At 34.0% G+C, this 15,618-nt stretch overlaps 5 protein-coding genes and 1 long non-coding RNA gene across 7 annotated transcripts; 3 read left to right on the top strand and 3 right to left on the bottom strand.

Annotated features, from left to right (window-relative positions):
* Positions 1-19: 19 nt before the first annotated feature.
* LOC6645741 (probable serine hydrolase) lies at positions 20-1,916 on the top strand. Of its 2 annotated transcripts, none has more exons than XM_002068396.4 (3): positions 20-167; positions 558-685; positions 764-1,916. In XM_002068396.4, exons 1-3 carry the CDS (start codon positions 149-151, stop codon positions 1,709-1,711), a joined length of 1,095 nt encoding a protein of 364 aa, XP_002068432.2. In that variant the 5' UTR covers positions 20-148; the 3' UTR covers positions 1,712-1,916. The 2 variants fall into 2 exon arrangements, with proteins under 2 accessions (XP_002068432.2, XP_023033376.1); XM_023177608.2 differs by having other exon boundaries at positions 434-685.
* Positions 1,917-3,648: 1,732 nt separating this feature from the next.
* LOC6645740 (pupal cuticle protein Edg-78E) lies at positions 3,649-4,139 on the bottom strand. Its single transcript, XM_047012355.1, has 2 exons — positions 4,125-4,139; positions 3,649-4,048 (listed from the first exon to the last, which is right to left on the bottom strand). Exons 1-2 carry the CDS (start codon positions 4,137-4,139, stop codon positions 3,698-3,700), a joined length of 366 nt encoding a protein of 121 aa, XP_046868311.1. The 3' UTR covers positions 3,649-3,697.
* A 1,455-nt stretch (positions 4,140-5,594) lies between these two features.
* On the bottom strand, positions 5,595-6,256 carry LOC124460768. The gene is made up of 2 exons (XR_006954775.1): positions 6,113-6,256; positions 5,595-6,041 (listed from the first exon to the last, which is right to left on the bottom strand). It is a non-coding gene; the product is annotated as an uncharacterized LOC124460768 (long non-coding RNA).
* A 1,450-nt stretch (positions 6,257-7,706) lies between these two features.
* Positions 7,707-8,331, top strand: LOC6645739 (pupal cuticle protein Edg-78E). Its single transcript, XM_047012354.1, has 2 exons — positions 7,707-7,718; positions 7,790-8,331. The coding sequence occupies exons 1-2, from the start codon at positions 7,707-7,709 to the stop codon at positions 8,153-8,155; spliced, it is 378 nt and encodes a 125-aa protein (XP_046868310.1). The 3' UTR covers positions 8,156-8,331.
* Positions 8,332-10,146: 1,815 nt separating this feature from the next.
* On the bottom strand, positions 10,147-13,041 carry LOC6645932 (pupal cuticle protein Edg-78E). Its single transcript, XM_002068393.2, has 2 exons — positions 13,018-13,041; positions 10,147-10,557 (listed from the first exon to the last, which is right to left on the bottom strand). Exons 1-2 carry the CDS (start codon positions 13,039-13,041, stop codon positions 10,147-10,149), a joined length of 435 nt encoding a protein of 144 aa, XP_002068429.2.
* Positions 13,042-14,185: 1,144 nt separating this feature from the next.
* Positions 14,186-14,627, top strand: LOC6645931 (pupal cuticle protein Edg-78E). The gene is made up of 2 exons (XM_002068392.1): positions 14,186-14,200; positions 14,274-14,627. The coding sequence occupies exons 1-2, from the start codon at positions 14,186-14,188 to the stop codon at positions 14,625-14,627; spliced, it is 369 nt and encodes a 122-aa protein (XP_002068428.1).
* The last annotated feature ends 991 nt before the right edge of the window (positions 14,628-15,618 follow it).

Genomic DNA, 15,618 nt, shown 5'->3' with positions numbered 1-15,618 from the left:
TCTCGCTGTCTGCCTGCCGCACACTTTTGTTCAAGCTCAACAGCTGATTACTTTGTTTCTATTTGGTTCTGTTTTTGGCTATTATTTTGCATCATTTTTCCGCGATAATTAATCAAAATAATTTGCATAGAGCATATCCAGCAGAATTATGTCCAGATTGAGCCACAGTAAGTAATAGATCGATCCATACAGACTGACTGACAAGGAGGCGAAGGCGGAAACCTTGACCTTTAGCTTTTTGATTCGTTGGGATTGAGACGCCAATGGGGCAACGAGGGGAAATTTGCATTTTGCATGGAAATATAACAAATTGTTCGCTGCCGACGCCGCTGTCGCGATATTGATTCTCTTTTTTGATTGTTTACTTTGCTTTTCCATTACCTTTCGCGCCAACGTTAACTAATCGCCCTCGCCCGCTAATCGCACACAAAAGCCTGATAATGATAAGAAGCTAGAGAGCTTCCATTTGGACCCATAGCTAAACTTTGGAACTGGGTTAAAAAGAGAAATAATTCATATTCATATTTTTGCTTGCATTCCTCGATTGGCTATTCCAGAGGCTGGCAGTTTTAAAATGGATTTGGATGAGGTCTCAAACGGCGGCGGCAGCAGTGGCTCAACCGGCGATTTGATTCACCGTTTTCGTCATGCTGGAGACTTAACCGGCGAATCAGCAACCCGCCAGGTAAATAAATAGACTTTGAGCCCTCAAGGTAATTGCCGCGAACTAAAACGGGTTTTTCGTTTAATTGTCGGTTTGCAGTTTGCTGAGATTAGCATTACAGTGCCCTGGGGTCATATCTCTGGAAAATGGTATGGCCCACAGAATGTTCAACCGATTTTGGGTCTACATGGCTGGCAGGATAATGCAGGAACATTTGATCTTCTAGTGCCTTTACTAGCACCCGATGTGGCTTTTTTGGCCATAGATTTGCCTGGTCATGGTCTATCGTCTCGTCTGCCGGATGGTTGCTATTACAATTCTGTGGATAATCTTTATGTGATACGTCTCATTATGAAGCAGTACAAATGGGAAAAAGTCTCCCTAGTGGGTCATTCCATGTCCTCGATTATATGTTTCGTCTTTGCCGCTGTCTTTCCCGACAAAGTGGACATGATAATTGGCATTGATGCCTTAAAGCCACATCAGCGACCATACCCATCGGTCATACGCACTATGGAGACCCGTTTGGATGAGTTTTTGCGTGAAGATGAACGGAATCGCAGCAAAAATGAGCCACCAAGCTACACATATGACGAACTGATCGAACGTGTGTATATTGGTACCTTTCATTCGGTCAATAAGGAGCACTGCAAGCATATAATGGCTCGTAATATACAGAAATCGGGCAAATATCCAGATAAGTATTTCTTCTGTCGTGATCGCCGATTGAAGTTCTACAATTATGCCATTGGCTCGCAGGAACTATGCGTTGAAATGGCACATCGTATCACCTGTCCGTATCTCTTTATTAAGGGCACTCAATCGTCATATTTTGAGGATAAGAAATATTATGATGAGGTCCTAGAGATACTGATTAAAAAGTCCAATTTTGAGTATTTAGAGGCAAATGGCTCACATCATATGCATATGAATAATCCGGAGGATATCATTGGACCGGTTAACAACTTTATACAAAAATTTGGTCCAGCAGCTGCGGCAGCGGCACGACAAAAGGCCAAGGAGGCCGCAAAGGAGAGCAAGCTCTAGTGGTTGAGGTCAACAAATCGAGCCTGATTTACTAGCTGTGCACAGGATTGCTTTTGTCGTTTTTTTTTTTTAAATACATTTTTTTCTTACTTGTATGTATGTACATATATCTACTTAATGATTGTTGATTTTATATATATGTATATTTATGCAAGTGTATGTAGATTGTGTGAGAGATGCTATAAATATACCTTCCAAGTATATATATGTACTTATGTCCGCGACGCAACCAAAAATGTTATCAGACTCACATTGTGAAGGATACTGAACCAACGAGAGAGGGAACTGGTTAGGCCAGTTGGTAATATAAAGCTTAACCCTTTGAAGGTCTTCTTTTTTCAATGAGAACTCAATAATTTGCCAATAATTTATTAATAGGGATTCCAAGCTGGTTATTGACCGACTATATATACATATATGTTGAGCAATTTATATTCCATTTTTAGGGTGAAATCTTAAACTAAAATACTATTTATAGTATAAAGTATTTCAAGGCTTGCCTTAGCCCTAAAAGGCTATATTAGGGTTTAGATTCAGGCAAATACATAGATTTCGTAGTAGTTATTGTTAGTCTTAGTCTCCTAGTTTTATTTAAATTAATAATATTACTAAACAGTTTATGGTGGAGCTTCCGAATTTTTATAATTTGCTTGAACTATAAATTTTTTGAGTGAGGTGGCAGTGAATGCATATCTAAAATGAAATCTCTCTATGAATCAATGTAAAAAAAAAAAAAAAATGATTCCTCTTTTGAGTTTATTTTATACCATTTTAAAAATACATAAACCTTGAATGGGTTAAAAAGTATTTCAAGCAATAAAAAGAAGATGCCCGTTTGGCCCGGCGGTCATCCGACTACCGATAGCCGCCGACTCTTACGTGGTTTGACTGCAGGGAGCCCATAAAAAGCCAACAGTTGACCTACATTTGTTATTAAGAAGAATTCCCCCGCTCATTTTAGCCACATGAACTCCCGAGTTTCCAGCTTCTCAGTTTTACTCTCTTCAATGACAGCGAAAGTGTTAATAACCCGAAAACCTGTTTCAATTTCAGCGGCAGCAGCATCATCTTCTTCTCCTTGTCTGCCCCTTCTTGTGCTTTAAGCCAATTCCAGCAAATTGTTGCATCATATTTCTAGACTCTTTCTTGGCAACATCATTTCGTGTTCAGTTCGCTTCGGTTTCGGCTTTGACTTTGGCGGTCAGCTGTCCGATTTACATGGAAATGACTTTTTAAATACATTTTTCATACCAAAAATGAGACAAGCAAAAAAAACCAACAAGAAAAAAAGGAAAAATTTCAAAAGAAAGATTCCAAAGTGACTTGTTGGCCCTGCAAGCTTCCACATAAGTATGTTATGCATAAATTTAGCATTTCTGATGATTTGTATGTATATAGATAATGCTCCTCTCTTAATGCTCCGAATGCGACTAATTTCTGTATGATAAATGATCACGTAAAATGGCCATTTAATTTAGCGTAAAATTTTTTCAATATTGAAAATTGGCTTAGAGTTCATTCATCAATGTAAAATGAGGTTAAGCGGCTTGTTTAAATTTAGATCTAAATCAAAGTAATCATCTTTAAATGATCTTCTATTGTTTTAAAGAATTTCAATATGTTTGAAATTGAGGACAAGTGGATATTTATGAATGAACTCGAGTTGAATTTTAAATTTTATGATTGAACTTTTGATAAGAGAATTTATGAGATGAGCAGGTGAGAATTATGAATGAATTTTTATTTACGTTAACAAAAAAATAACGAAATAACGATGTCTATGAAACAAAAAGTATTCTTTAAATGAGTTTAAATGGATACAAAGCTTTTGGTGTTTTGTTATATTTTTATTTTTTGTGCATTTATTTACAAGTTGAATATATTTTTTGTTTGTTTATTATGAGCTGGCTAAAATCCTGGAAATTTAGCCCAAAAGATTTCTTGGTGTTGACTAGGCGCTATTATGAAAGGGCAATAGCACTCGACTTACTCCAGCTGTTGTGGATGGGCAGCAATATATTCCAATGCCCTCAGGATAGCCTCAGGAATGGGTGGAGGTGTTGGCAAATGAGCACCAGATGGCTGGAATCCATTTTCATCGGCAACATAGCTCAAGGAGATTGGCTCACCCTCTGGGGAGATGAAAGTAAAGGCACCGGTAACTCCATTGGCGTTGCCAGCCTCCTGGGTCTGTATGCCATTGCTGGTCTCATAGGCAAACTGATAGTTACCCTCGGCATCGGGCTCAGTATTTTTCAAGGAAAGAATCGATGCATCGCGGTTAATATTATCCGCATGGACTAGAGCCACGACACCAACGAGCAGAGCAATGAGCGACTGTAGAGATTAAGATTATATATTGTTAATGAATTTGTCCTCTGTGTGTGTGTGTGTGTGTCTGTTCACTCCTCACCAGTTTGAACATCATGTTGCTTGTACTATTCTCTAATGAACACTGTTTAGCTGATCTTCGGTGTCTGAGGCTCTTATATAGAGGCAGAGGCAGACGTTTTTTTTTTTTTTTGTGGTATCTCCGAAGTCGACGTCTCTAATCTGGCTCTGAGCAGCGCCGTTTTAGACTAAATATCAAACTTAATATGTAGTTTGAGCAGCCAAAAAAAAAAAAAATAAAGAAATACATGGATAAAAAAAGCGAATGGTGAATAAAAATTAAAAATATTTAGCTCAAAAACGCTAGCAAAATAATAATGGCAGATGATTGTCACACAACGAAGTTCTGATACACTCACTGAAAATGCATAATTTCATATTATTTATAGCTATAAAATGTAAAATGTTTTTGTATTATAAAATTAATGGGTTTTTACTGAAATTTGAGACTTTTGTGGTCTAATTTATTGATGTATGATATAATCGAAGTTGGTTAAGATTTATCAAAAAACTATTTTTTCCATATATAAGTCTAGAATCTCATAAAACCCATGATCTTTAAAGTCCATAGGTTGAAAAAAAATAATTGTTAAAGATAATTACTTTTAATTCTCAAGAACTCAACAAAAACTGAATAGGAAGAATGAATATAGAAAAGTTGTAGAATAAAAATGGTCCTTTAACTATTTGAATTATACAAAATATTGTCAAGGACTTAACATATTTAAAGCCATAAGCAACAACAAAAACATAGTTTTTGTATATTTAAGTAAAGGGTATTCCAAAAACAGCTAATGGAAACTAATAACCAAAAAACTAAACCGAAAATACCATTTGAACCCATTAAAAGTGGCTGCTGTTAAGTTCCACAAATCTGCACTTAATAGTTAATAGTTTTTTACGATTTAATGACGCATGTCACCATTAGTTTGTGTGTGTGCGTGTGTGTGTTTTTTCTTCTTCAAGATTAAAAGACGCCCCTGTCAAGCCAAGCTTTGACTGTGTGTGTGTGTGAGTGTGTCTCTCCCCTCATAAATCTGAAAGCCCAAATGGAACAACAAAAAAACTACAAAATTCCAAATTGAATTTTGTGTAGATTTATCATCAGTTTTCGATTTCAATTTTAGTTGAGGGGGAGAACCAGTTGAATTATTTAATTAAGAGAAGCAACAACAAGTTCACATGAGGCTTATTAGCATACAAATTTGTAGCTGAAACATAAATTAAAAGTCATCTAAATAGCAATACAAAAAAGAGGCCTAACACCCAACTGACCAACCAAGCGACAACGCTAATGAAATGGTGTCCATCAATCCTCCAAATCTAAAAAAAACACTTTCGGCCCTCTAAACATGTGCCAAAAAATAAAAACCAAAAACACAAAAACTTAATACAGAATCTCTTGAGACATTCACAAAATTTGAACATCATACATCGAAATGAAATGGAAATGGAATGGAATTTCAAGATTCAAAAATAAAACGCAAACAAGTTTAACTATTCGATTATTTTGTTGGTTTTTTTTCCCCTCTCATTTTTATTCTAAATACAACAAGTATTTAAATTACGAGAGTACGATAGGAAGATGCGGCCAACGAAATGATGTGTATCCAATGCTTTCCATTAATATTAAATTTTATGCAAAATAAATGACTTTCAATTTCATTTGAATTCAATCAACGGCTTCAGGATAGAATCCAAATTGGCTCACATGATAGATAATTTTTAATTCTCTACCATCTGGTAGGAGATGTATAAAGTAAAGAGGACTTTTTGTTGTTGTTATCGTCGGCACTGTTGTTGTTGTTGTTGCTCTTGTTGTTATACATTCATCCATTTCGAGTGGCGAACTCCGTATGCATTTGCTCTCAATCCTTGTTATGGGTAAAGGGAAACCCATTATCTGAACCATCATGATAATAACTAGAATGCAGCTAATCTATATTAGATGCAATATATATATATTAATTAAAGATCTTGCGTATTTAAATGATATACCAATATTTATACCATTTTATGATACATATGTTGAAAAAGAATATAATACTTTAATAAAGAATTTTACAAATCCAATTTGAAATGAAAGATTTTACATAGAATATGATTTCTTTTTTTTTGCTTGTAATGACATTGAAGATTTGATTATGTGTTTAGTTTGTTTACTTTTCTTAAGTTTTTTAGAAAACAAAAAAATCTACAAAATTTTTGATTTTAATATTTAATCTTCTTAAGCTTTCAAGTAACTTTGTGGAATTTTATAATTTTTGTTTTCTAATTTCGAAATTATTATTAAATATTCTTCTAACTTTCACTTTTTTCTTATAGTAAACACATTTCTATCAATTCTATATCCGATTTCTATATGTTTAATAATCTAGTTGGTTTGCTTTAGTAAATATTCCAAACGCTTTGGCTTAATATTATCTTAAACTTGCCATTAACAAGCTTATTTATCTATATAATCTCAGCAAGAGTATATAGATTAGACGATCTTAATTAAGAAAATAATTCAATGGTTCTATTTTTGAATAAAACAAACAAATGTACATCTTTCCATAAGATATGATGGAGGCATATTGAAATGTATGAAAATTCATAGTCTTATCATACGATATCAAATTATGTAAATGGCCATAGTTAACAGATTTTGAATTGAATGGAAAATAAACAAATGTGTGACTTCCATTGGCATTGTCATTGTCTCTCTCTCTCTCCTCAAGAGGAAGTAATTTTAAAGGTTTTGACTTATTATTGTCTTTTCGAGCACCTTTCTTAATTGATTTGTTTTCCGTATTGACAAATGATATTAGCAATGGGAACTAGAAATACATACACACATACATACATATTTCTACTATTTTTGCTAATTTCTTGCGAAAAGCATCTTTCAATCATCAATCAATACTGAGAACCGAAACAAAATTGAAGCTGATCTTCACCTCTCATTTTCGAACGATTATCAACTTGAAAATGAACTTTATTAGAGCTCCAATGAAAGGGGGCGGTAGGGGAAGGCGGTACATAGATGCAGATGCAGATGCGGTTGACCTTGTGAATCTTCGAAAAGCTTTCCAAAAGGTTGATTCCCCAGAGCACCTGCCACTCAAATTTGAATCAAAACTAAATTAAAAGTGGGCCCCTTGGGCGCCACCATTGAAAGTTGTAACAGAAATCAAAATAAACCGAAACATTTTTTGGGGGTTTTTTTTTCTATATTTGTTTATAACATTTAGTTAAATGAAACCGAAACCGAATTACCGACACAAAACTTAAATTGTTGGCAAATGACTCATGTTTTTTTTTGTGTATTTTCTTTTTGTTTTTATAAGTAGAGTTGATCATTGTTTCATTATGAAAATATGATAATACGAAATGAATTTTAGTTGTTGTTTCCATTTTTTTTTCTGTATCTTTTTTTTTTTTGGCAATTATTTGTGTTGCTCCCTTTAGCAATTGGAACCTGTTTGCCGCTTGGGTTACATACTCCAATCGAACTTCATATAAAAGCCACTCTTCAGCTAACCAGAGTAAACAGTTGCCAAGTGATCTTCACTGACTTCTTACAAAATCTTGTTTCATTAGCTTCCCATCCAACATATCCAACATGTACAAATATGTAAGTGCCAGGGATAAGAGAATCGATCCCTCCTAGTGTCCTACTCTGCTTCGATTTGACCACTTGAACTTGCTATATTGCAGCTATTTTGTCTGGCTCTGATTGGCTTCGCCTGTGCCGATAATATCAACAAGGATGCCCAGATCCGTAGCTTCCAGAATGAGGCATCCGATGCTGAGGGTAACTATCAGTTTGCCTATGAGACCAGCAATGGCATACAGTATCAGGAGGCTGGCAATCCCAATGGAGTACGCGGCGCCTTGGCCTATGTCTCGCCGGAGGGTGAGCAAATCTCATTGAGCTATACGGCCGATGAGGAGGGCTATCATCCAGTTGGTGATCATTTGCCAACACCACCACCAGTTCCCGCTTATGTGTTGCGTGCTTTGGAATACATTCGTTCACATCCATCAGCACCGGCCCAGAAGGATCAGTAATAGGATCAAAAGTGCATCTCCAATTGGCCACCAATCGCCCCTCCCCTCCCTTCAGCACCCCAAGTCATTATATTTCTTCGTTTTTTTTTTCTTTTTTTTTAATTAGTTTGTATTGAAGGAGACATACTCACATCGTTGTAGTCATACGTAGTTATCGTTAATAAATTGCAGAAAACAAAAAATCGAAACGACTTCCTCTTCAACCCGATTTCCCATGAAATTTCGCCCCTTTGCAGTGCCCCACATAACATGGTAATTTGATTATAATCAAATTCAAAAATAATGACGCGCAAAGCGCCAAAAACAAAGAAATATTTTGGAATAAAATATGATAAATGGAGTAGGAGTGAATCTTGTACGAAACAAAATAAATGAAAACCAAGAACTTGTTTCGCCATCTAGTATATACATCTGGCTAGAATCGAGAAGAAAGTTGTTATGCTAACGAAGTGAATAGTGGTTGCATAATGTGATAAGTAGTCCAAATTATAATTAAATACTTAATAAGTATGTATGTTAATATTCCAGTCTATCAACTTTCTTGGCCTGCACTTAATGGCCAAAATCTGATGCAAGCGTTTTCAATGCGTCAATGAAATCGAATATGAACGAATGTAATTAGATCCATTTCAATTAGTCTCTCGAAATTCCAATAAAAAGTCTTTTAAGGTCAAAAATTCTTTTTCTAAGAGGTTGAACAAGGTTCCTATATTGCTTCTGATATTAGCCTAAGAAAATTGGAATTTTGACTTTCAATTTTCTTGTCTTTGATATTTTTTAAAGACATTTAATCGTGTGAATTGTTTTCCATTTATTGGAAAGAAATTTTATCAAAAAACTTTGAAGTGTCTCTTTTTTAGCATTCTGTATTAATAAGCATAAGAATTAATTCCTAATTTCCAAAACCCCTTGATCCGTCCCTGGATTGGATAAACTAAGCATATCATTTATAGTCTTTTTTAGAATTCACTAATTGAATTCATATTATGGCCATTAAAAATGGTAGAGCCTATTATTGATTAGCATTAATTTTGCATTTGTATTTAACAATTAGCATTACTTTTTCCAATGGCAATAAAGAAAGTAATGACCTTCTCTCTGTTTGTGACACTTGCAGAAAAGTTTTTTACTCCCACTTCTAAACAAACTATTCTTTGCCTATATGAATTTTACTTACGGTTTTCAAATCAAATAAAGAGAACAATTTGCATATATGTATTTTTTTTTTATGTATGCATGTAAATTTATGATTTAATCGATCGATAAAACGATTGGATTTATAAATAAGTTCGTCTATAGCCGAACTTGTTTCTAGGCATTTTGGCAAATGGTTTCATTCTTTTGATAACAAGTTGGAAGAATGTGTTTGCGGTCAGCTACCCGGAAAGAAAAGCGAGAGAGACACACGTACGCATCCAGTTTTATGAGTTTTCAATATCTTAGAATATAAATATAGTTATAAATGTATAAATTAATCAGACAGACAATAGAAGAGAACGCAACAAAAAGAAGTCAGAAATAATATGATGATGATGATGACGACGACAACGATGTTGATGTTGATGATACGTAGGATGGTATCATTGAAGATTGAAGATGGCTATGGTTATATATAGATAGTGTAGATAGTGTAAGTCTAATAAATTATGTATAATTAATTGCGGAAGAATACAATGAATGATTTATATATATATATACATAGATATTTATGTTGTATATTGTGAAGAATGAAAACATTTGCCTTATGTATGTAAATGTGTAAGTAGGTAGGTAGGTAGGTAGATAGGTTGGGTTTGGATTGGTAATCGGATTTAGGTTTGGGTTTGGATTGGGTATGGATTGGGTTTTTGGGCATAGAAGTGACAACTTACAACAACTGGCAACAAAAAAACTTAGCTAGAGAATAGGAAACTACGAATATAAATCTACAATTTATGTTTAGATCAGCCTTCTTCTGGTTATGTTATTGTTTGTTATTCTTTAATGAAATATTAAAACACATTTGGCTTCAGTTTGCCATCCTGGGTATGTGTGCGTATATATTCCAATGATCGTAATATATAATCTGGTGTCGGTGGCGGCTGTGGCAAATGTCTGCCCACCACATGGAAGCCCAATTCATCGGCTATGTAGCGTGTCTCGATGGGTATTCCTTCGGGTGATTCATAACTAAATATGCCAATTGTTTCCAATGCATTGCCAGCTGCTTGTACATCGATGCCATTGCTTGTTTTAAAGGCAAACTTAAAGACACCCTCATCGTCCAGCGGTGAGACGCGATAGTCTGTTATTTGGGCATCACGATCGCTGGCACCCACCAAGCGGCGTATGCGGCGTATACGTACTAATCTAGCCGCATCCAATACGCTCCAAAGTAGAGCCATCGTTAGTATCAATATCAACTGTAAATACGGGAAAGACGGTTGTAATTTATTATTTAATTGCTTAAAATAGTTTTTCGAAAATTACTCAATGAGATTTAGTTGAAGTTTCTTTGTTACAATTAATCTCTGTTTGAGTCTTTTAATCCAACTTTGGAGTTAACAGTGATCTGTTAATCCAGTGAATACAAAAATGCATTGCATACTTTGGGGCTAAAATTGAAAAAACGTTATTCTCTTCCTTAGAATAACTCTAAGCATAACGGGTTCTTTAAAGGGATGCAAATATAATAGTCCTGTAACGACTCATATTTGAGAGTTCACTTATTAAAACTTTCACAAAAAGTTTACAAAAAACTTTTAAAAAATTTAACAAAAAAAAATATATAAGAAATTTTGTTTGTATTAGCTAAAAGATTTCTCTAGAAGTATATAATCCAAAGCATTTTTCGAGGATTCTTTTTTTTTATTAATTAAACTTGATATTGAACCCAAGAATGTTTGATTAAATCCATTTTTGCCTTGTTGTTTTTGTAGTCCATTGTTTGTTTATATTCATTTAATTGAGCACTTGAGCACTTGACTTACAAATTGTCGCATTATGCACAGCTTCTAAGTTGCGATATCAAATAATTGTTTGTGTATTTTATTTGAATCTCTTTCTTATCACACACAACACACACGGACTGACTAACGGTCACGTTGGACGGGCACACTGGACGTCTGTTAGGTTCAAAGTTGGTTAACCAACTGCCAGCTGGCGAGATTTGCTTATTAACTTTATATGAGGAAAAACAAACGTGCAAAGCAAAGCATAGAAACGAAAAATTCAAACCAAAAAAAAAAAAAAAAAAACAAAACGAAAATCAATAAACCATAAGAAAGAAACAAAGATGAAAAAACAAAAAAAAAACATAACCATAATATGATATGCCAATTGGTTTTGGGCTTCATCTTTTGTTGTTAACTCATCGAAATGGAAAAAAGCAACAACAACAACAATTCATTCATTTCCGTCTAACAAGTTTTTTTGTGCTAATATTTCTTTATTAATATTTATCTCTTATTTTGAATGTTACCGTTACGTCAACAAAAGTTCTTTAAATTAAATTTAATCTTAGAATTTATAAAGACAAAAGACGAATGAAAATGAAAAAAAAAAAAACAGTAAGTAAGGAAGTTTCAATTTGTTACGGGATGTCCGAAAAATGGGCCACATTTCATCACAAATTATATAATATTATATTCTAATACGGAAGCTTTTGCCTGTCTTGATGCTCTAAAAAAAAAATTCACATAAATTTGATAATATTAAAATAATATTAAAATCAAAAAACTATAAAAATCACAGAAAATAGGCCATCAAATCGTAAACAAGAAACCTGAGTGGATTAGATTGGCTTGGATTGTTGTTGACGATGATGATCCAAGAATTTTGGACGATCTTTACGACCGTTTTTGCTTCTTCTTCTTTTTTTTTATATTTATATTTTTTTCTTATGAATTTTTGACAAAATAATTAACGGTTAGTTCCGTATCGTATCGAGAGAGGGGGAGGGCAAATCGTAATAGTTCTAAAGCAGCTGGAAGCCAAAAGAAGACTGAAAAGATTCTAGTAAGCATCTTTCAGCATCAATCGGGCAAATCAAGTCTTTTGTGTGTCGATTGTCAGAAGCATTTATGTTAATCTTCTCGTTCTTCGTTTTTTCGGATTTCAAAAAACGATTTACATATCTATATTTTCGATACAAACATGGTTTAATATAATCAATGTGATTACCACAAGATTGAGGGTATTCAAGTGAAGTGAAGAGTGATGGCTGAATGGTAGGTTGGGGGAAGGGGGAGGAGGGATGGGTAGGCGGTTTACGGGAGTGATAAACACACACATATGGGGGTCATCCAACTAATAGTTCACACACGCATCTCACACAAGAACTGGTCAAGTTGGTTTTGATTTTGATTTTGGTTTGGTTTGTTTGTTGGAACTCCAAAAAAAAAAAAAAACCGCTTTTACCATACATTTTTCATAATCTAGTATTTCGAGTTTATTATTAGTATTGTTAATTTTTTCTGCAACTGATATTCTTAAAGGCTAAACTATTTGGCATTATTTAATTAAGTTGATGATGACTTGTTGGACTTGAGAGATTTACTACAACTTGATTTGGCTATGTGGTTTGTATGTAAATTGCATTGTCCATGCATATGGATATAGAATATTGATTGATTGGCTGATTGATTTAACAGTTTTTGACACCTTGAGCACCGGCGTCGGCAACTTGTAAGCCGATCAAATCAAAATATGATTGAGTTATGCTAATGTGATAACTGAGAGTCGTGCAAGGTCTTTGTCTTGTGCATTGGCGCACAGTGGTGCAAGTGTTGCATACAATTTTTTTGGTTTATTTTCGGTTTTACTTTGCGATTTATGACTAGAACCAGTTTGTTTTGGCAATAATCTTATCGCACAGAAGTTACTCGCTCGTTGACCGAATAATACATGTTCAATCAGTGGATACTGTTTTTTTCTGCTTTTTTTTTTTAATTTTTATACTATATACAGAGACTACAAACACGATTTGAAACGATGATAAATTGTTTGTGACAAATCAATAAACCTTTAACATTTCCAGTTTCTTCTTGGCTTTGATAATTATATATACGCTTAAAATAAAAAAGTTATTCGTTGATCAAATTTCAAGCCAATTATGCCAAAAGAAGAGAAAAACAACCAAAAAAATAGCATATAATTAACATATTATATATTTTTAATTAATTTGCCTTTACCATGACCTTTCTCTATAAGAAATTCAATACTTAAAATATGCCAAACTAAAAACAAGACTTCAAAAAGTAGTGATTAACTTATTGTAATGCTTGAAAATTTTTGCTCTAAATTCTCATCAAAATTGCCTCACTGTGATTGATAATGACTGCTGATTTGATCCAAAATGCAGGGACACACCTACCCAAAATTAATCGAAAAAATGTTCATTGTTTGTGTCTAATAGCCAAACAAAAAAAAAACTGATGAAAAAAATCTAATCTTCTCTGACTTGTTGTCTCTTAATAGAGACAAGTCACAGCTATTAGCCTAAATTTCACATAAATCAAGCTCAAGCATATGGAAACTAGTTGCCATCTCAGTCTCTGTTATTTCTATTGCTGTGCTCTTGCATACCTGCATTAAATTGAGATTGAGATTGACTTTGAAATGAATATGGCACAAAGAGATATACATACATACATACATAATTATATGGACTAACAGTCAAAGAGACACAAAGAGAGAGATAGGAAGAGACAATGCAAAGCGCCAAAATTTAAAATAGAACTTTCCTTCCAAAAAAAAAAAAAAAAAAACACGCACACACACATACATATGTACCAAGCGAAACGAGAGTGGGAGAGAGCCGAAAAGCTTCCTTGTTTTGGTTTGCAAAAAAAAAAAAAGAAACAAAAAAAATGTTGACTGTTAATTTTTGAAATCGGGCATCAGTGTCAAATTAACAGTCAAGCTCAGCTGTTCAGCGATTCAAAAAAATAAGCAAAAAAAAAAAAATTGCACTTGGCGGATTTAAACGGTTCTGGGATTGGTTTTTTTTGTTTTTGTTTTATTTTGTTGTTATTGTTTAACGTCTCGATAATGTCGTTTGGCAAGGTTTGTGATGCGATTTTCTATTATAAACAAAATACAAGAATTGATCAAGAAAACTATATGTATTTCCGATTAGCTACAACTACAACTACTATCGCTGATTGTCCTTCTAACGAGTGTCGTGGCGGATGTTGAACGAACAATTTACTATAACAATGTGCCACCAAATGCGGCCGGTTTGTATTCGTTTGAGTTTCAAACCACCAATGGCATAACCACAAAGGGAGCTGGCAATGAACACGGTGCGGTTGGTGTGGTTCAATATGTCTCCCGAGAGGGTATACCCATTACCTTCTCCTATGTGGCGGATGCGAATGGTTATCAGCCGACAGGTGATCATTTGCCAGCGATTCCTCCACATGTCCTTAAGCAATTGGAATACATACGAACGCATCCTCAAGTCGATGAGCGTAAATCGAGACGTTGGTGATGTGATATTTGTCTCTCTCTCTCTCACTCTCTCTTCGTCTTCCAATTGGTTCAATGGATAACTGTGCATTATTAGCATAAAATTATAAATTGCATTTTAAATGACTGTCTGGAATAATGAATTGTATACGCCGTTACACATACATATCTATCATACTACATGTGCGTGTGCTTGTGTGTGTGTGTGTTTGGAATTTTATATATTTAAACTTGTATTTATGTTTATTGTTTTCATATGCAAATCTCCCTAAGACAAAACACAATACCAACAAAAACAACAGAAAACAAATAATATTATTAACAGTACGCAATCGGAGTAAAAAAAACAATAAAACCAAAGTACATGAAACGTACCAAATTATAGCAAAAATAAATATTATAAACAATTAAGCACAATTAAATAACAAATTGTAATATTCTTTTCTTATAAAAGTGACATAGATTTTAGGCTAAGAACTTTTAACTCAGGAAAATATTTTATATCATAAGATCATCTACTTACTTTGTTTAATACCCAGTAGTGTTTAATTGTATTGCATTGCCCCCTTAAGTATGCAGCAATCAGTCCAAAAACAAGATAACAACGAATGCTTGAAGCAAATATTGTTTATAGACAAATTTTACAAATTACAAGGAGTTGAGTATAAAGTAGTCATACTTTTCCAGCATGTTGCATACTTTGAGGGAGTATGCAAAGTTTTGACCCTAGAGTCGCCTCAGAAGGTAGCTAAGAGATCCAAAAGAACCTTAACTCTTGCATCTTGCATATTTCATGAGCATTCCTTAAGGAATTTGGTCCTTGGGAATAAAGATCTTTATTCGGAAATCCAAAAGTAGACATTTTGAAGATATTGTTAATCAACATACGATCTAAATCTAGTTAAATGTCTTTCTTACTCTCTATAATGTAGATCTATAGAATATCAACTTAATTACCTCCAATTTAAATCAGGTCTTTCTATATATATATATAATCATTTCAAAAGAATTCT

Source organism: Drosophila willistoni, assembly GCF_018902025.1.
Source record: "Drosophila willistoni isolate 14030-0811.24 chromosome XR unlocalized genomic scaffold, UCI_dwil_1.1 Seg8, whole genome shotgun sequence".
Lineage (NCBI taxonomy): Eukaryota > Metazoa > Arthropoda > Insecta > Diptera > Drosophilidae > Drosophila > Drosophila willistoni.
The sequence above is the reverse complement of the archived record's forward strand: the minus strand, read 5'-3'. Positions and strand labels throughout refer to the sequence as shown.